At 46.6% G+C, this 20688-nt stretch overlaps 1 protein-coding gene across 1 annotated transcript in view; it reads left to right on the plus strand.

The window, feature by feature from the left end:
- LOC122541552 (tenascin-X-like) overlaps positions 1 to 20688 on the plus strand; it is a 110919-nt gene that overhangs the window by 61797 nt on the left and 28434 nt on the right. The window contains exons 23-34 of the mRNA XM_043678381.1: positions 207 to 506; positions 1882 to 2169; positions 3453 to 3752; positions 4478 to 4762; positions 6032 to 6325; positions 9170 to 9469; positions 10890 to 11180; positions 13652 to 13942; positions 16640 to 16939; positions 17100 to 17381; positions 19273 to 19572; positions 19732 to 20013. Coding sequence (XP_043534316.1) covers positions 207 to 506; positions 1882 to 2169; positions 3453 to 3752; positions 4478 to 4762; positions 6032 to 6325; positions 9170 to 9469; positions 10890 to 11180; positions 13652 to 13942; positions 16640 to 16939; positions 17100 to 17381; positions 19273 to 19572; positions 19732 to 20013 — 3513 coding nt within the window. The remainder of the gene's footprint in view (positions 1 to 206; positions 507 to 1881; positions 2170 to 3452; positions 3753 to 4477; positions 4763 to 6031; positions 6326 to 9169; positions 9470 to 10889; positions 11181 to 13651; positions 13943 to 16639; positions 16940 to 17099; positions 17382 to 19272; positions 19573 to 19731; positions 20014 to 20688) is intronic.

The following is a 20688-nucleotide window of genomic DNA, read 5'->3' on the forward strand; positions in this document are numbered from 1 at the left end:
CCTTTGCCTCTCAAGTGGAAACATTCCGTCAGCAGTTCCACCAGAGTTTTGTTCAAATTAAGAAAGGCTTTTGAAATTTGTTGTTTTCAGATTCCTCCATCTCTTCATGCCCTGTATTGTCAGGTTGTGAACCTACAATAGATTGCCTCAGTCGCTGAATGGGATTTCATCAAATGTGAAAGTTCATGTCTATATTCCCTTTTTAGCTTCCACAGATAAAGACAAAGTAAAGCCAAGTAAAGTGAATAAGCTGGAGAATCTTTCAGTCTCTAACGTCACAGTGGACTCTTTCCAGCTGTCCTGGGGAGCGGAGAAAGATTTTGATTCTTTTCTCATACAGTACGGAGTGCGAGGTTCTGAGGATGTGCACAACGTGACAGTAACTGGTGACCATCGATTGTCTGTCATCACAGGCCTGAGGCCTAACACCATGTACACAGTCTATGTCTATGGGATCTCTGCTGGTGTCCGCAGCAAGCCACTCAACACCCTCATAACCACCAAAGGTATTACCTCTTCTTTGTGTAAGATACTAAAGAAAAGTGTTTTGTTTTCTGTCTGGAGACTGAAGACTTGAGTTTAGTTAAAGTGTTTTTTATTCAAGTTACATTGGAAACCAAACACCTCCCTCATAACTGTAATCATTACCTCCAACAGTCCTCTGATGCAACGTTAGCTGATGTACTCAACTCAATCGTGTAATCTTTCTTTTCAAATCACTCCATGGTCTGTCTACCCTCCAAACTCCACACCCCACCCCCCCCCCCCACACCCCCCACCGACCCCCAGACCTCTGCAATCCTTTAATTCTGGTCTCCAGCATATTCCTGATTTTAATCATCTCCCAATCCACCGACTGGAGGGTGTGTCTTCATCTGCCTATTTCCTATACTCGGGACTTCCCTCCTTCAATTTCACCACCTCGATCCATCTCTCCTTATTACCTGTCATTTTGACCAAGTTTTTGCTCAGTCCTGCATGTTGTATTATCTCCACGTGGCTCGGTCTCAGGTGATGGTTGACTCTATTCTCAGTGTGAGAGAAATCCATGTGGCTGTAATAAGCAGTTAGAAATGTTCACTGCATAACTACCTGCTGTACAGTTTCTGGATTTCCACTGCTCCTGTAGTCTTGCTCAATACAGACTCAAAAACCAATGGGTGCCCACAGGAATGGAGAACTAGCAGAAAGGCATTCCAAACCAACGTAGCATTTATGTGGGGCCTGGGTGGACTTGGGTGACCCTCCAGAGAAACCCGTTGGCTTGATGGTGTATTACTGAACCTCGATTACCCCTCAGAAAGAACTCTTCAAGTCTGTCAACAATTTCCATTGATACCCAGAGTTGAGAGATTTCTGCTGGGAGAGAACTGCTTTCTGATATCACCCCCTCACTCGAAACCTTGCCCTAATTTTGAGATTGGGAAACAATGTTTTAAATTGAGCCTCCCCCAAACCCCATCCACCCCCAGTAGAGGAAACACATTCTCCCCATCCACCCTTCCAAATACATTCAACCCTCAATCTTCACTGAAGCACAGAAATCCAGGAGCAATCTGTACAACGCGCACTCAGAATTCATCTCCCTTTGAGCAACAGTGAGATTTGACAGCACATGGGTCTGTCGATGCTGCAGTTTAATGTCAGATGGATCCACCTTTCATTGCTCAAGCTCTGCCCTGAGAGAGGGAGAAGCTTCTGGGCTCTGTCGGCTCCAGCATGGTCACTTGGTGTGAACCAGTCTGTGCCAGGAATTGTCACTTTCAGTTCGGCGAGTTGCGGTGGGGGGGAGGGGATCTCGTGTGAATCAGATCGCATTTGAACATTGTTGCGCTGTTTTTGAAGAGAAACATTTTTTTTTGTTTTTCCCCTGATTTTCAGCCTCTGGGGGGAAGCCAAGTGACAAGATGAAACCGGGTCGCTTGTCGTTCTTGAACATCACCTCGGATTCTGTCCAGCTGTTCTGGCCACCTCAGAGAGGCACTGATTTTTATATCCTCCAGTACAGAGTGCGGTCTTCTGCAGCTGTACAGAACGTCACACTTACTGGTGACCGCCGCTCTTTCAAAATCACAGGCCTCAGTCCTGCCACTAAGTACCTCTTCTCCCTGTACCGTGTCTCCGGGGGCCAGTACAAAAAGCCACTGCTCCTTCCATTAACCACCAAAGGTAGTGTTTGCCTCACTCTTTAGTTCCTGTGTCAACAGGTGATTTATCTTCACTTGTCCTGTCTCCCTCTCTTGTTTGTTTTTACTGTCTTTCTGCCCAGAGTGGTTTGGCATTGAAAATGGCTTTCCGTTCACCAATTGCTTTGCCTGAGATAGCCGTGTGCTCCTGTCCATGAATCACACCCACAATATGTTTCTTCTCCCTATTGTTTTCACTGCAGAGCTCCATGTTTCGTCTTTCAGCGCATGCCTTTTGTCCCACGGTCTCTCTCTCTCTCTCTCCGGCCTCGAACCGGCCTCTAAGGGGCTCTTGAAGCTGAGACCGAGATGTTGGCTGACTGCACAGATGCCAGACCTACTCTCACAGCGTCTGGGAGAGGACCTGGCCTGGGGGTGGGGGAGAAGGGGAGTTGTGGTAGTTGGCGCTGGTGCTGGGAATACAATCTAACTGCATGGACCTTCTTTCTCCGGCAGGGTGGGGGTCTTCTCTGTGTCGGCTGTGTTTGTGTGGCAAGAACTGTTACCGCAAACTGCCCCGAAGTTTCTTTGTTCCTTGCCTGAATTAAACGTTGAGTTGTCTATCCTTGACCTTCCATGTGTACAGCTGCCTGGCTCAATGAGGCATTGCCTGCTCTCGCCCACTAAGATCCCAAATGATCTTTGATATGACAAAGTTGGTGATTGTCTCTGAGTGTAACCAGGGGCTGAGTCGGTGCCTGTGGATCTCACTCTGCACTGTGCTGTGTAGCTGCTGTATATGTGTGCGTGTGTGTTTCCCTGTCAGCATTGATACTGTCCCCAGCCGCCTGTCTGTCTGTCTATCTGTCTGAGGGCGATGTAGAATCTACACATTGCTATGATGGAGGGTGGTGGTATATGGGGCAAGGGGATAGAAGTATTGTGAGTGATCGCGGAGTTTATTGCTTTTATGTTAAAGATGCAGTTTTGGAGGACACCTCCGAAGTATCATGTGGAAGAACTGCATGTGTCCATCTCGAGGATTTCTAAGGGAATACCAGACTACATTCTGAGCCTGGATATTGCCCCATGTTTTATGATTTAGGCTCGAATCAGCACAACCAAGTTCCATTACAGTCTCACATTTTGACAGCCAAGTTGTGGATTGTGGGATTCGCTTGGGAAGGGATTTGTGTCACACCTATTGCATCCCCTGCCTTAGTTGGATCTAAACCCCAGAGGCTTCATTGTCCAAATTAGTTGGTCGAACATCTCCTTAGTATCCTTTCCTCTGGTGAAAATGTCCCGTCTCTTTCTGCTTTCTAGCTTCTCCTGAGAAGGCCAAGCCCAAACCGCAAAAGGAGATTGAACTGGGCGCCCTGTCGGTTTCTAATGTCACGGCCGACTCCACTGCATTCTCCTGGACTGCAGAGAAGGGATTCGATGCCTTTCTGATACGGTACAAAGTGCATGGCTCCGGGGCTGTGCAGAACTTCACGGTCACCGGCGGCAACCGCTCGGCAACTATCACAGGCCTGAGGCCTAGCACCAAGTACACCCTCTATGTCTACGGGGTCTCTAATGGAAAACGCACAAAGCCACTGAGCAGAGTTATTACCACAAAAGGTACAGATTTCCCTTTATGTCCCAGTGGCACAATCTCACCCTCCAACTGTTCCGAAATCTAATTCAAAAAGACATGATAAGCTTTGTACGTTCTGAAATCAGTTAATTGTCTCTGTAGATATAGGTATATTTATGAAATAGGCCAGGGTGTGTCTTTCATGGATTAATGCAGCATCAGGGTAAGTTTTAGGGAATTCCCATGGGTTGGAGTTTCCCTGACAATGGTGAAAAGCCAAGTATTTGGGGCAACCTTTCCAATGACGCCGTATTGGTCCAGACTCGGTCTCCTGGCTCTGTGACCTGAATGGCCATGAGCCCAGCTCAGTGCATCTGATAGACCTGATGGGGATGGGCAGATTAAACTGAAATGTCTCGCTGTTCATTGAGAGAGAGCGAGAGAGATTGGGAAAGTGAGGGAGGAAGGGGGAGTGAGGCGACCTGCAGAGTTGAGGGGGAGAGTAACATCGCTGTATGTGCTTGATACTGCCAGTTGCCAATAGTGATTCTGACCTTAGTTTTCAGTTTCCCCAAGAGATTGACTCCTCTGTTATCGGCTTGAGGAAGCACCAGTCTGAGTGGCTAGAGAGCTAAAGACATTGATCCTCCCAGCAACGGGCAACATGAAATTCAGGATCACATCTGCTCAGAAAGATATGCCACCTGTTGTTTCCGGTCATTCCTCTTCCTGTTCAATTTCTTCCATTTTTTTCTCCTCTCTATTTTAGCTTCCAAAGATAAAGAGACTGTAAAACTGGGCAGCGTGTCCACCTCTGATATCACGGCTAACTCCCTCCGACTCTCCTGGACGGTGGACAGAGCCCACTTTGACTCCTTTTTAATCCAGTACAGAGTCCAGGGCTCTGAGGAGACCCAAAACATCACAGTCACCGGCGGGCAAAGATCCTACCTCATGGTAGGCCTCAAGCCTACTACCAGATACACCATCTATCTCTACGGGATTTCTGATGGCATAAGGACAGAGCCCTTAACCACTACTGTGACTACCTCAGGTACCTTACACAGGTGTATCCCTTTCAATGTGAACAAACTTACCTCTTTCTTCTGATTTTACAGCCACGAAGGTGGTCCTGCACATGCACGATGGCAGATGGTGAGGCAAAAGCTGTGAATTAGAATAATTATATACTGTACATATATAAACGGGCAACATTACCATAGCCTATTGACCCTTTGATAGGGCCAGGGATGCATGAAGCTGTCAAAAGGCAACTGAATAAATATTTGGAGGAAAATAGTTGTAAGGGTAAGGGGGGAGAGGCTGCAAGAAGTGCAGCTAACTGGATTGCCCTCTTAAGAAAAGTGCCATGTTGATTTGATGGGCTGAATGGCCCCTCTCTGTGCTGTCCCAATCGATCATTCATTTGTTAATCTCAGCCCCAGAAACACTGTGTCTTTACACAACAGTTTTTGATAAACAAGGTGACCCACGGTGGTTTACAGGAGCAGGACATCAGTCAGTATTGGACACTGTACCCAACCCCACCCAATCAGGACCCCAGTGTGGCAGGGGGTCATAGGTTTAGTCAAAGAGAGCAGGATAAGCAGGAGAGTGGGAGGAGGGAGAGGATGGAGACGGTTAGAGGGTCAATTGAAGAACCTGGGCTGAGGGAGTGGGAGGAATGGCTGTTAATGGCCGACTAATTCCAAATTCAACAAGTGAGCCACAGGCTGGGCATTACACTGTTACTTGCTGTACACACACTGGCAGCCATGTTTCTAACAATACAACAGTGACTATCCTTCAGAAGCCCATCATGAGCAATTCAAAGCACTCTGGGACATTCTGAGATTGCAAAATGGGCTTTGGATATACAAGTTTTGTGTTCCAGTTTTGCTCGTCACCCCTGACCCCATTGAGCAAGCAGCCATTGAGTCAGATTCCTCACCAGGAGGTGAAAATAACTCCCATTGGGTGTCCCTTTCAACTGTGCTTGTGTCTGTGTGAGTGTGTGTCTGCATGTGTGTGTGTCTGTGTGTGTGTCTGTGTGTGTGTCTGTGTGTGTATGTGTGTGTGTGGCACTGGGTACCACATGAGGATATATCTCTACGAGACTGATATTGACAGCTGCCAGTCACTCTGGAGGTGCAAGGTTCCTCAATCAAGTTGCAGCCAATTTGGAGCGTCAGCTCAGACTGAGCATTCATCAGAAACTCTTTGTTGTTCTCTCCGAACTCCTTAATCCTATCTCTCTGTATGTTGTGATTGGGCACCAGTAACTTTTGATTGGTTTTATTTTTATCCCCTTTGTCTCCTTTAGCTTCTGCAGAGAGAGATACTACAACACCAGCTCAGCTGGGCAGCGTGTCCACCTCTGATATCACGGCTAACTCCCTCCAAATCTCCTGGACGGTGAACAGGGCCCACTTTGACTCCTTTTTAATCCAGTACAGAGTACAGGGCTCTGAGGAGACCCAAAACATCACAGGCACCAGCGGGCAAAGATCCTACCTCATCGTAGGCCTCAAGCCTACTACCAGATACACCATCTATCTCTACGGGGTCTTCAATGGCAAACATAGCAAACCGTTGACTGCTGCCGTGACCACCACAGGTACCTCTCCCTCTCCCTCCCTTTCTCTCGCTCTCTCTCTCTAGCACAGATTGGGTACCTTTCGAGAATAGCAATTGCCAATTCTGATTGTCAGAATTCACACCTAACCCTACCAGGGGCCCTCACACGCCATTGACTGACAAGCCCATGGTGCCTCATCTCCTTTAGACAATTGGAAAAGACATCTCCTCAGTGGTGAGGGTAATATGTGTACACAGACCTTTTTCATTCCCTGCTAACATTGAACAACACAACCCTTGGTTTAATGCCTCCTTGCTTGTTACTGCCCAGGGGTTTGCTCTCCAGCAGTACAAAGAACAAAGGAAATTTACAGTTCAGGAATGGCCCCTTTGGCCCTCCAAGCCTGTGCTGATCCAAATCCACGTCTAAACCTGTCGCCCAATTCCTAAGCATCTGTATGCCTCTGCTCCCCACCTACTCATGCATCTGTCTAGATGCATCTTAAATGAATCTACCATGCCTATCTCTACTACCTCTGCTGGCAACGCGTTCCAGGCTCCTACCATCCTCTGTGTGAAGTGCTTTCCGCATGTATCCCCCTTAAACCTTTCACCTCTCACCTTGAATGCGTGAGCTCTCAATATTGAATCCCTCACCCTGGGAAAAAGCTTATCTCTATCCACCCTGACTATACCCTTCATGAGTTTGTAGACCTCAATCTTTTTTCTAATGAAAACAATCCGAACCTACTCAACCTCTCTTCATAGCTAGCACCTTCCATACCAGGCAACATCCTCATAAACCTTCTCTGCACCCTCTCCAAAGCGTCTTTTGGTAATGTGGCGACCAGAACTGTGCACAGTATTCTAAATGTAGCCAGACCAATGTCATGTCTTTTAACATGACTTGTCAATCCTTATACTCAATACCCTGCCTGATGAAGGCAGTATTTAAACCTCAGTCCCCCACACAAACAGAAATCGCTGGAGAAGTTGAACATTCTGTGCACAGAGAGAGAGAGAAACCAGAGTTAACCCTGAGCAACTGTCACTCCAGTCCCTCTGTCTTTGAAAAGCAGATTTGAAATTGTAGAAATCGCGAGCTGTTTTTGTTTCATGTTGTTCATTTCCTAAGCACATTCCAATGTAGGGACAAAACAAAAATATTCATACTGTTGAAAAGATAAATATCGTCCTCCTGTCCAATTCCAACAGCCTAAGAGCTAATGACCTCATTGTCTTCAAGGCAAATATATATTTAATGGTGGGCAGTACTAACCGATACAAATACTCAACTAGGAAGCAGGGTTTCTCAGGCTCACTTGAGGCGATGGTGAGCTGGTGGAACAGGATCAGTGTTGCACTTGATGAAAGCATCAGTTCGAATCCCACCTTGGCTGCTGAGGGAGTTTAAATTCAAATCGAACAAAATAAGCAGATCTGGAATTAATGCTTAATCTCAGCGACAATGGCCAGGAAACAACCATCGATTGTTGGAAAAAACCCATCTGGTTTTTGCCTTTAGGGAGGGAACTGTACCCGATCCACGTGACTCCAGACCCACAGCAAGGTGGTGGCTCCCCATTACCTTCTCTGCTGCAACGAGATTGGGACAATAAATTCCGCCAGAGCCAATCCTGCTGCTGACCTTGTACAAATTGAAACAAAACACAACAAATCCCTTGGCTTCAGTGAAATGATGGTTAATACAGATGGAAAGTTTGCTGAAACCAAAGTGCAGTTATTGCCGAAACAAGCTTCTCCTGCCACTCCTCAGCCTAATGAACGGGTCACGAGTTAGTGAGCTGAAACACAATCTTAGTCAGGTTCACTGTTTTGATTTTGATTAGATTAGATTCCCTACAGTATGGAAACAGGCCCTTTGGCCCAACAAGTCCACGTTGACCCTCAGAAGAGTAACCCACCCAGACCCATTCCCCTACCCTACATTTACTCCTGAGTAATGCACCTAACACTATGGGCAATTTAGCATGGCCACATATTTTTTGGATTGTGGGAGGAAACCCACGCAGACACGGGGAGAATGTGCAAAGTCCACACAGACAGTTGCCCGAGGTGGGAATCAAACCCAGGTTCCTAGCACTGTGAGGCGGCTGTGCTAACCACTGAGCCACCGTGCACTGCTCTTACAAATGTTTCTCTAACCTTCCGCTAATCTGTAAATTAGAAGCAGTTTAGAAAGAAAATGAACTGGCCTGAAGCTGCGAGATGAGTTCCTGGAACTTCCTTTTCTCTGGTCAATTAGTTAATAATCAGGGACCCCAATGTAAATCCAAATGTGGGAGTGCTGCTTGGAAACTGTGCTGGGGTAATGCTTTCAATAAAACAATAATCACTTTGATTTCAAGACAGTCTCACTGATATGATGAGACAGAGGCTGGAGATATGTGACTTGATTTGCTAACAGCGGTGACTACCATTTGACCTTGTTTCAAAATAGTTTGAAGCTCTCTCTCTTTCTCACTCTGTCTCTCTCCACACCATCCACACTCAGCGGTTCATTGAACCCAAAGTTTTGTACCTGGTTCATTTTGATTGTGATGATTGTTTAAACCCATTACAGGGACACAGGGACTGCTGAATGTGATCTCCACTCACACTCAACAAACTGTGATCTTTAGCAAAGCTAATTTTATACAGATAACCCCCCAGGGTGATAGCTAGCAGATGTAAACCTTACACCAGTGTTTAACTCGTGACATTATATAAGGGTGTATCTCTTTCCAGTGTGCCTTTTTGTTTTCACCATCCTCTCACAGGGATTGGCATTCCCACCATTTCTTGTCCAGAATCACTCCATCATTCCCTTCGGGCTGTGAACCAGGGCCTGATCTATGATCATTGTCTTCATTTTGAATTGCAGCCTCCACAGATAAAGAGGGTCAGAGGCCGCTCACGGTGGTGGATCTGGGCAAGGTCTCAGTGTCTAAGGTCACGGCCAACTCCCTCAAACTCTCCTGGGAAACGGAGAGATCCTATGATTCCTTCCTCATCGAGTACGGCCCTGAGGGCTCGGAAGATGTAAGTGAGCTCCCGGTAACCGGTGACCGTAGATCTGCTGTCATCACAGGCCTGAGGCCTAGCACCACCTACAAGCTCCGTGTCTACGGGCTGTCTGGTGACCAACGCAGCAGACCGCTGACCACCTCCGCCAAGACCACAGGTATTTCCGCTGAAACAGTATAACTGTGTTTTTACAGAGAAATGTTTTTGTCATACATCAAGTGGTAGAGGCCACATTTCCTTCCACAGCCTCATGGTGTTGCCATGACAACAACCACCATTTCAGAATGGCGTTTCGTCACCTCGTGGAATATGGATTCACGTTGCACTTTAACTGTCACTTTATTCTGCAGCTGAGACAAAAAGTGCAAAATCTATACTGGTCACCAACCACCTCATTAACCTTCCATCTTCCCAATGTCGACGTGAGTGTGCCTGAGCGTCTGTCCTCACAGCAATCATCGAGCGGCTCCCAGCCCAGCAACACCTCAATTTGACATCCTCCTCATCGTTTCCAAATCCCTCACCACCCCATCTCGTAGATCCTGAGCAAGCAGGTGAAAGGCCCCAACATAATGTCCCAAGTGGGAGACAGTCCATCTGGCACTGAGGCACTCCCTCAGTACAGCAATACATCCTTCGGCCTTCACACTCTTCCTGAGTCTCTGGTGTGGAAGCGCTGACCTCCTTAACCTCTTCAGTCTGATTCCAGAGGGAGCCACAGCTGGGAATTCCAGCTCTTTGTCCAGGCTCTCAGTTCCCAGATGCTTCCTGGGACAGTCACCATCTCTGGGGCCTTTCCAGCTTAGAACTGTCCTGCCATTGGCCGCCTGACCTGTCTCTTCCTGCAGCCAATCAGAAAGCAAACTCGTCCCTCGTTAGCCTGATTGGTTAATTGCCAATCCATTTCTCATTCCCAGAATTTAATAACCAATGAACAGAAATAAATAACCAGCCAACAGTTTTGCTCTGAACGACCCAGCATGGACTGTGCAGAAATGGGGGCATTTCCCGTAAAGATTTTCCACCAATGGAAGTTCTCCAGTGACACCATGGATTAACCTGCAGCAAGTCTCACGGAGTCTAGCAGGACAGCAGAACGTTTCACACCGTGAGCTTACCTTCAATGAACTAGTCATGCCATGCTCCCTCCAAAACATCCCCTCAACTCCCTCCCTCTTTTCCCTCAACACACTCACTTTGACTCCCCTCAATTCCCTCCATCTGACCTCCCTCAATTCCTTCCCTTTATCCCACTCAACTCCTTCCCTTTGCCTCCCTCAGTCCTCCTCAACTCCCTCCCTCTGTCCCCATCATCTCCCTCAATTCCTTCCCTCTGGTCCCCCTCAACTTCCTCCCTCTGTCCTCCTCAACCCACTCCCTCTGATCCCCTCAATTACCTCCCTCTGCCTCCCTCAGTTACTGGTTACTGTGGCAATATATCGCATGAGCTGAACTAACCGATTGAATTTATAAATTCCAGGATTGGTTCATGTATGTCACTCTCACAAGGATCTAACATGTATAAGCCCAACCTTTTCCTGCAGTCACCTACTGGTGTTTTTTTCTCCCTTTCCTAGCCACCGCAGCTAAAGACGCTGTGAAGCCAAGTAAACTTGGCGACCTTTCTGTCTCTCACATCACGGCTCAGTCCTTCAAACTCTCCTGGACAGCAAGCGAGGGCTTCGATTCCTTTCTGATAGAGTACAGCACCTCGGAGCCCCGGGGAGTGTACAACCTGACCATGACCGGGGACCAAAGATCCACCTCCATCAAAGGCCTCAGGCCTACCACCGTCTACACTGTCCGTCTCTATGGGGTCGCTAAGGGCCAGCACACAAAGCCACTGACCAGCGTAGTGACCACCACAGGTATTTGTTGCAGGAAGCAAATTGTTTGTTTTCCTTTTAAAACCTTTTGTAGACCCTTTGCAGGAAGGGGGTGTCATGTCATTGAGCTGCTGTTGGTTATGCTTTACCAATCCTGAAAATCTTGACCTATGTTTCTCATGGAACGTGGTCCAGCTACAACAGAAAAACAGAATTTGGAACGGAGGAAATATTTGTCCTCACTCGCACCAATGCTCCTTAAACCTTCGTGAGACATGAGGGGTTTACTGGCAAGCATAGTCCCTGCTCAGAAACCTTTGGGTGCCTTTGTCTTTGTGCTTTTGTCTGTATTCATTGGGTAAAGTAATCCCTGTGAATCTACTCTCTCATTCTCAGGAATACACTTGGCCAACAATCTACCTCGAGGGAGGCCCCGATCCTCCTGGAATAATTCGGGTTGGCCAATGTGTGGGGAGCTGGGGGGTTATTCAGTGAATGTTCTGGAACCTGCAATAGCTGCAATGTCCCAGTGTTTCACTGCAAGCTCTTCCTTCCCCTCAAACAAAGCAAAATGGTGGATTTCCCATCATTTTCCTTTGTTGCGTCTGCAGCTATTAGAATGTGGAGTGTGTGGGTGCCTGAACAGGAAGCATCTCTGGGAATATTGCAACGGCATTAAATTCTCAACACTTTTCCCAGCTGTTTGGCTCAGCCGATGGAGAATCAGCTGGGAATGCTGTTCCTCCTCCGTGTAGATCTGAATTTGATCCGTTGGAATATTGGAGTGGTGCTGTTGATCTGTCCGTGTGTACATTAAGCCCCTTATATTGAGAACTTGGTGATCTCTGTTACCTGACAGTGTGGAAACTGCAAGGACCGAGGAATGTCAGACAGTTGACAAAAATGCCACTGGTGACTCGAAATGTTCAAACCCAACATTGGTGGGCCTGGGCTGTAGCTAAGGAGGCACCGTTTATTGTTTCACAGGATGTGGGCATTGCTGGATAGCGACCAGCATTTAGAATAGAATAGCATAGCAATTTATTGTCAGGTGCCTATAGAGTAAGATGTGTATAAGTCGCCACAATTTGGTACCATTTTAGTTACAGGAATTATAAAAAGAAATAATTGAGTCAATGTTAGGGCAAACTTCATCGTTTGTTCACTCCACAGCAATCTGGGTTTCTGGAGGGGCTCTTCACAGCGAGGGAGCAGAGGGTGTGGGAACTGGGGGAGGGAAACACAAAAGAGAGTGGGCTTCCTCTTCAAACGGTCTGCGTGCACTTGGTGGGACGAATGGCTCTTTCTTTCTGTTCAGCACTATTGTATTGTTCTGGGACGCACAGCAATATGTCAGCTGGCAAAACCAGCTACGCAACAAATGTTCCATCTGCCCATCCCACACTGTCACTCAGGGTCTGCTTCCAATAACTCATCAGGAGAGAGCTCCACCAGTTGGAGCAGGTGTGTGTGTGTGTGTGTGTGTGTGTGTGTGTGTGTGTGTGTGTGTGTGTGTGTGTGTGTGTGTGTGTGTGTGTGTGTGTGTGTGTGTGTGTGTGTGTGTGTGTGTGTGTGTCAACATGTGCATTTGTGTGTTTGCCGAGGACGCTGATCAATATTCCCAATGTCTGGTTAAACGTTCCAGATTTCCTTGAGTCCTGGCAAATATCCCCTTGCAACCTGGTCAATACTGCGGATACTCCATCAAAATATTCCCTGGGAGTCCCAGGTGATGTCCTGAGGTTGCAGGTGCCACATAAATGCAGACTCGCTGTTGCTGTCAAATGCCTCATTCTCGGAGCCACAGTAAACACACAGTAACCAGACTGTGAACCTCAGGATTTTGGGTTTGTCGGCTGAAACAGTGGAGGCTTGTCACTTTACAGTCCGGACAATGTGAGGTGGCAGCAGAGTCGGGGTCAAATCCAAACCACATCTTTAAACAAAAAAAAAACCAAAGAAGTGCTGATGCTGGAAATCAGAAATAAAATCAGGAATCGCAAGACAAACCCGGTTCAGACGAAGGATCAGTTGATCTGAAATATTAACTCAGTTTTTCCACAAACTTCTGATTTAGTTTCCAAAATTTTTCTTTCCCATTTTGACCGTACAACTGCAAAAACACCATCACCCAGTCCATGTTGGGTGGAAGGAGCTAATGTGAAACCTCAAAACATGAAGAGGGGAATTGCTGTATGTGCTATAGTTATATCGAGTAAAAGATTTCTAAACAAACTTTGCTGATCGTACAATCTGTTGGAACGCTGTGACTGTAAGGAAATAATTTGTAAGCTTCTGTTCAGCTAAGAGTGTTGCAGAGAAAGAGATGGATTTGAATATCAGGGAATCACTTCCAGACTAGGCAGGGAGTCACACAGAATCGATTCTAATTGAAGTGATCCATTTTGGCTGAATGGTTTGCTTCTGGCGTTTTTCTGATGTTGTTGACCTGAGTTCTAGTGTGACCCCATGCTCGTGATTTGACATTTTGTTCTCTCCCTCACTGTGTCCAGCCCTGACAGATAAGTCCGTGGTCAAACCCGTTAAACTGAGACCTCTTTCCGTTTCCACGGTGACGGCTCACTCTGTGCGGGTCTCCTGGACGACAGATTTGGTCTTTGGTTCCTTCCTCATCGAGTACAGAATCGTGGGGTCCCGGAGTGTGCAGAATGTGACGGTGATGGCCCATCGCCGCTCCTACCTCATCACAGGCCTGAGGCCTAGCACCAAGTACACCGTCACCGTCTATGGGATTTCCAGAGGCCAGCGCACAGCACTGTCAACATCTGTGGTAACCACAAGAGGTAACTGTCATTCAGCAAATGGCCAATAGAATTCCCAGTCAATTATTCCCATTCTCCGTCTGGAGCTGCTGCTGAACTTCAGCGAAAAATATTTTCCTCATTTCGACTGGACACCTTTCTGAGGGAAAATATTTTCATTGACCATTCACCTCTCGAGGTGCTTAAAGGCTTCCAGCACTTTCTCTCTCATCTCTCTTCCACTTTGCACCTCAGTATATTTTATCAGTTGCTACGGCGATGTTGGTCACTCTGGGCTGGTGACTGCAGTGAAACAAGTAACTCCAGTCAGTGGGGGAGGTCTGGACATTGGGCGGAGCCACCAGGTAGTTGTGTAAACACCAACACAAAGACTCAAACGATGGTGCCCAGTTACCACATCAAGGCAGCACTGAGGCTCCCCACTCTGGTCTTGTCTCTTCCTTCAGGGATGTGCAGGTTTCTGATATATTCATACCATCCACCCGCATTTGGGAGCTGTGTATAAATATATTCCTGTGATTCATCCTTGTGAACCATGTACATCCCCAATGACTTTACTTGAACACATCTGCGCTGTTTATTCTGCTGTGAAAACTCTGTGACACATCAAAGTTGGCCAACATTTCTACATTGGCCTCTTCCACTTAGAGCAATGATGGACATCCCCCATTGGTCATTCGAGTGATGATGTGTCCGTGACTTTGCTCTTTGTCCTTCCACTACAGCAGGCATCACAAACATGGTCTGAGAAGAGGAATGTCCTTCCTGTCCTTTCTATTAATCCCTTTATCCTTTAGGGAGTAGGCTACAGGAAGGGCCTTTGAAAGGCAGCAGAGGAGATTGATGAGAATTGTCCCAGGACAGAGGAATGTTAGTGATGATGAGAGTCTCGAGATCTGTCCTCCTCAGAACAGAGAACGCTCAGGAGAGATTTGAACGTTGCCTCTAAATTCTTCAAGGGCTTTGGACCCTATTGACAACCTCACATTGACACATGTCTCCAGTTCAATAGAGGCTTTTCCCAACAGAACTGTGTTATTCTCTGAAGTGGAACGATATGTCAGGATCTCGGTAATAGATGGTGGAGAGAGTCCATAGGAATTGGTCTGATACAGAATTGACACAAACGCATTGAGTTAATTCTAACCAATCGCTGTTCCTGAAATAGTTCAGAATCAGTGCGTTAACTGATCTGAGGGCAGAGATTTGTATTAATCGATTAAATAGAGGCTAAATACAGAAACAATTTTTTGGAATGGCTGTAAAATTAGGATTTGATTTGATTTACAATTGTGACATGTCCCAAAATGCAGTGAAAAGTATTGTGTTGCGTGCAATACAGACTGATCATCCCTTACCTCAGTATATCAGAGTAACAGAACAGAATGCAGAATATAATGTTTACCTGGTTCTCTGATAGAAAGGTCACAGAGATTCCCACTGTGCTGAGACTGAAGCTGGGCTATTCAAGGTAATAATGGATATTATTACACTTTAATGTGATGACACCTTGTGATCTCTCTTTCCTGCTTTCAGACCACTCTTCAATTCTGTCTCTTTGGTCAATCTGACAGTCACCTATCCTGAAAACTCTGTATCTGACTCTGTGTCAAATGCCATGTTAAATCAGTCAGATGGGTGTTTGGTTGCTCTACTGGTGCTAGATTAATGCAAGCTGTTGTTGTTCTCACAGTCTGCATTGGCTGATGTGAGAAACAAAGCTCACACACTTGAATAATTTCAGTCCGAGACAAATTCTGAATCAGTAGTGTCCTTTATTTGACTCTTGCAAGAGGGTGTGATGTCCAGTGTCTACAAGGCAAGGGACACACACACTGAATTCAATTAATACACGATATTTATATAATTTGATTTCTTTTGTATTACATTGTTCCTCCCCTGTTTACATCCTCCACTTCCCTATGACCGGCACCTATTACTCCTGTTTATCTCTTGCCTTATCCGGCCTTGTCTGTGACAAAATGCTTTTTTCTGGCCTCACAAGGCCGTTTGACCTCATCCCGCTCTAGGTCATTGTTAGGCATATTCTTTCTTCATCATTATCTACTCCCTCCATCTGTACCTTCCCCTACCATACTGATCCTTATGACCCTTTTAATTGGGGTTTGTTCCTGTGTTTCTGTAAAAGTGGGAAACAGATGTTTATACCTACTATTTATACAAGCGTATCTAGCTTAACTTCCTCCCCTCACAGCATCTTATCTATTCGTCTGTAATATCTACCATTGTTTTGCAGTCACGTTTCATTCTTGCATACAATCCTAGCCAATACAAAAACAATTATGTACTTTCTCCATACAGTTTCCACCCCTGCCAATTCAGCTCTTGGCTGAAACAATTACACACTGGTGTGAGTTCATTTACTTTGTATAAGTAATTATAATTGCAGAAGTAACACTACTTTACCTATATCACACAGCTGATAATGAGGTGCCATTAATCCTTGTATCTTTTGAAGCTCCATTGATGTTCGAAGCATCTTTAATGGGCTCAGTGCTGTGTCAATGCTAGAGTGAGTTCCGTGTTGGGAGAGAGAGGGGAGCACCTCGGAACAGTTATCGAGTGTTCCTGTCTCTTCACCGTCCCTTCACTGGGATCGGTGTTCCCACCATTTCTTGTCCAGAATCACTCCGACATTCTCCTTGGGCTGTGAACCAGGGCCTGATCCATGATCATTGTCTTCATTTTGATTTGTAGCCTCCACAGATAAAGAGGGTCAGAGGCCGCTCACGGTGGTGGATCTGGGCAAGGTCTCCGTGTCTAAGGTCACGGCCGACTCCCTCAAACTCTCCTGGGAAATGGAGAGATCCTATGATTCCTTCCTCATCGAGTACAGCCCTGAGGGCTCAGAGGATGTGAATGAACTCCCGGTAACCGGTCACCGTCAATCTGCTGTCATCACAGGCCTGAGACCTAGCACCACCTATAAACTGTATGTCTACGGGCTCTCTGGTGACCAACGCAGCAGGCTGCTGACCACCTCCGCCAAGACCACAGGTATTGCCCCTCAGCCTGAGAGACACTTTGTTCTAAATAACCTCCTTTGATGATTCTCTGACATTGTTGACCTGGGTTTCGGTTTGACCCCCTGTTGAAAATTTGACATGTTTCTCTTTCCTGCACTCCCACCTTCCCTCTCTCCATCCGTCCCTGACAGACAAGGCCGTGGTCAAGCCCGTTAAACTGAGACCTCTTTCCGTTTCCACGGTGACGGCTCATTCTGTGCGGGTCTCCTGGACGACAGAGTTGGTCTTTGGTTCCTTCCTCATCGAGTACAGAATCGTGGGGTCCCGGAGCGTGCAGAATGTGACGGTGATGGCCCATCGCCGCTCCTACCTCATCACAGGCCTGAGGCCTAGCACCAAATACACCGTCACTGTCTATGGGATTTCCAGAGGCCAGCACACAGCACTGTCAACATCTGTGATAACCACAAGAGGTACATATCATTCAGCAAATGGCCAATAGAATTCCCAGTCAATTATTCCCATTCTCCATCTGGAGCTGATGCTGAACGTCAATGAACAATATTTTCCTCATTTCGACTGGACACCTTTCTGAGGGAAAATATTTTCATTGACCATTCCTCCCTTGAGGCTCCTAAAGGCTTCCAGCACTTTCTCTCTCATCTCTCTTCCATTTTGCGCCTCAATATAAATTATCAGCTGCTATGTGATGTTGGTCACTCTGGGCTGGTGACTGCAGTGAAAAAAGTAACTCCAGACAGTGGGCTGGACTGTCATGAAGTTGTGTAAATGCCAACACAAAGACCCAAGCGATGGTGCCCAGTTATCACATCAGGGGAGCACTGAGGGTCCCAAATCTGGTCTTGTCTCTTCCTTCAGAGATGTGCAAGCTTCTGATATATTTATAACATCCACCTGCATTCAGGAGCTGTGTATAAATATCCTCCTATGATTCATCTTTGTGAATCTTGGACATTCCCAATGACTTTACTTGGAACACTTCTGCTGTGACAACTCTGTGACACATCATAGTTGGCCATCCTTTCTTCATTGGCCCCTTGCTCTCAGAGCAATGATGAACATCCCCCATTGGTCCCTCGAGTGATGATGTGTCTGTGACTTTGCTCTTTGTCCTTCCACTACAGCAGGCATCACAAACACGGTCTGAGAGGATGGATGTCCTTCCTGTCCTTTCTATCAATCTCTTTATCCTTTAGGGAGTAGGCTACAGGAAGGGCCTTTAACAGGCGGCAGAGGAGATTGAGTGGAATTGTCCCAGGACAGAGGAAGGTTAGTGATGATGTGAGTCTCGAGAACCGTCCTCCTCAGAACAGAGAACGCTCAGGACAGATTTGAACGTTGTCTGTAAAATCTTCAAGGCTTTTGACCCGATGTATAACCTCACATTGACATAGAATGCATATCTCCAGTTCAACAGAGGCTTTCCCAACAGAAATGGGTCATTCTCTGAAGTGGAATGGTAGGTCAGGTTCTCGGTAATAGATAGTGGAGAGCGTCCATAGGAATTGGTCTGAAAACAGAATTAACACCTTAAGTCAATTCTAACCGATCTCGGCTTCTCGAAAGAGTTCAGAATCAGTGAGTTAACTGATTTGAGCGCAGGGATTTAAAATAATCAAAGGCTGCATAATGAAGCAATTTCTCTCAAGGATTTGATTTGATTTACAACGTGACGTGTCCCGAATTGCAGTGAAAAGTATTGTTTTGCGTGTTATCTAGACGAATCATACTATACATACGTACATCAGGGTAATAGAACAGAATGCAGAGTATAATGTTTACCTGATTCACTGATAGAAAGGTCACAGAGATTCCCACTGTGCTGAGGCTGAAGCCGGCCTATTAAAGGTAATAATGGATATTGTTACACTTTAATGTGATGGAACCTTGTGTTCTCTCTTTCCTGCTTTAAGACCCCTCTTCAATTCTGTCTCTTTGGTGAATCTTATACTCACCTGTCCTGAAATCTCTGTAACTGAATCTGTGTCAAAACGTTCATATGGCTGTTTGCCTGCGTTAATGGTGTTGGATTAATGCAAGTTATTGTTCTCACAAACTGCATTGGCTGATAATGAGGCGCCATTAATCTTTGTATTTCTTGAAGCTCCATTGATGTTCGAAGCATCTTTAATGGGCTCAGTGCTGTGTCAATGCTGGAGTGAGTTCTGTGCTGGGAGAGGGAGGGGAGAACCTCGGAACAGTTATTGAGTGTTCCTGACTCTTCACCGTCCCTCCACTGGGAAGGCCATTCCCACCATTTCTTGTCCAGAATCACTCCGACATTCCCCTCGGGCTGTGAACCAGGACCTGATCCATGATCATTGTCTTCATTTTGAATTGTAGCCTCCACAGATAAAGAGGGTCAGAGGCCGCTCATGTTGATGGATCTGGGCAAGGTCTCCGTGTCTAAGGTCACGGCCGACTCCCTCAAACTCTCCTGGGAAACGGAGAGATCCTATGATTCCTTCCTGGTTGAATACGGCCCTGAGGGCTCAGAGGATGTGAGCGTGCTCCCGATAACCGGTGACCGTCGATCCGCTGTCATCACAGGCCTGAGGCCTAGCACCATCTACAGGCTGCATGTCTACGGGCTCTCTGGTGACCAACGCAGCAGGCCGCTTACCACCTCCACCAAGACCACAGGTATTGCCCCTCAGCCTGAGAGACACTTTGTTCTAAATGACCTCCTTTGATGATTCTCTGACATTGTTGACCTGGTTTCGGTTTGACCCCCTGTTGAAAATTTAACATGTTTCTCTTTCCTTCCCTCCCACCTTCCCTCTCCCTGTCCATCCCTGACAGATAAGAGCGTGGTAAAGCTTGTTAAACTGAGAACTCTTTCCGTTTCCATGGTGACGGCTCACTCTGTGCAGGTCTCCTGGACGACAGAGCTGGTCTTTAGTTCCTTCCTCATCGAGTACAGAATCATGGGGTCCCGGAGCATGCAGAATGTGACGGTGATGGCCGATCGCCGCTCCTACCTCATCACAGGCCTGAGGCCTAGCACTAAATACACCGTCACTGTCTATGGGATTTCCAGAGGCCAGCGCACAGCACTGTCAACATCTGTGATAACCACAAGAGGTACATATCGTTCAGCAAATGGCCAATAGAATTCCCAGTCAATTATTCCCATTCTCTGTCTGGAGCTACTGCTGAACATCAATGAAAAATATTTTCCTCATTTCGACTGGACACCTTTCTGAGGGAAAATATTTTCATTGACCATTCCGCCCTTGAGGCTCCTAAAGGTTTCCAGCACTTTCTCTCTCATCTCTCTTCCACTTACACCTCAAATATTTTATCAGTTACTATGGTGATGTTGGTCATTCTGGGCTGGTGACTCCAGTGAAACAAGTAACACCAGTCAGTGAGGGAGCGGCCAGACAGTGTGCTGGACTGTCGTGAACTTGTGTAAATGCCAACACAAAGACCCAAGCGATTGTGCCCAGTTATCACATCAGGGCAGCACTGAGGCTCCCAAATCTGGTCTTGTCTCTTCCTTCAGAGATGTGCAAGTTTCTGATATATTTATAACATCCACCTGCATTCAGGAGCTGTGTATAAATATCCTCATGTGATTCATCTTTGTGAATCATGGACATCCCCAATGACTTTACTTGGAACACCTCTGCACTATCTATTTTGCTGTGACAACTCTGTGACACATCATAGTTGGCCATCCTTTCTTCATTGTCCCCTTGCACTCAGAGCAATGATGAACATCCCCCATTGTTCATTCGAGTGATGATGTGTCTG

Source organism: Chiloscyllium plagiosum, chromosome 37, assembly GCF_004010195.1.
Source record: "Chiloscyllium plagiosum isolate BGI_BamShark_2017 chromosome 37, ASM401019v2, whole genome shotgun sequence".
Classification (NCBI taxonomy): Eukaryota; Metazoa; Chordata; class Chondrichthyes; order Orectolobiformes; family Hemiscylliidae; genus Chiloscyllium; species Chiloscyllium plagiosum.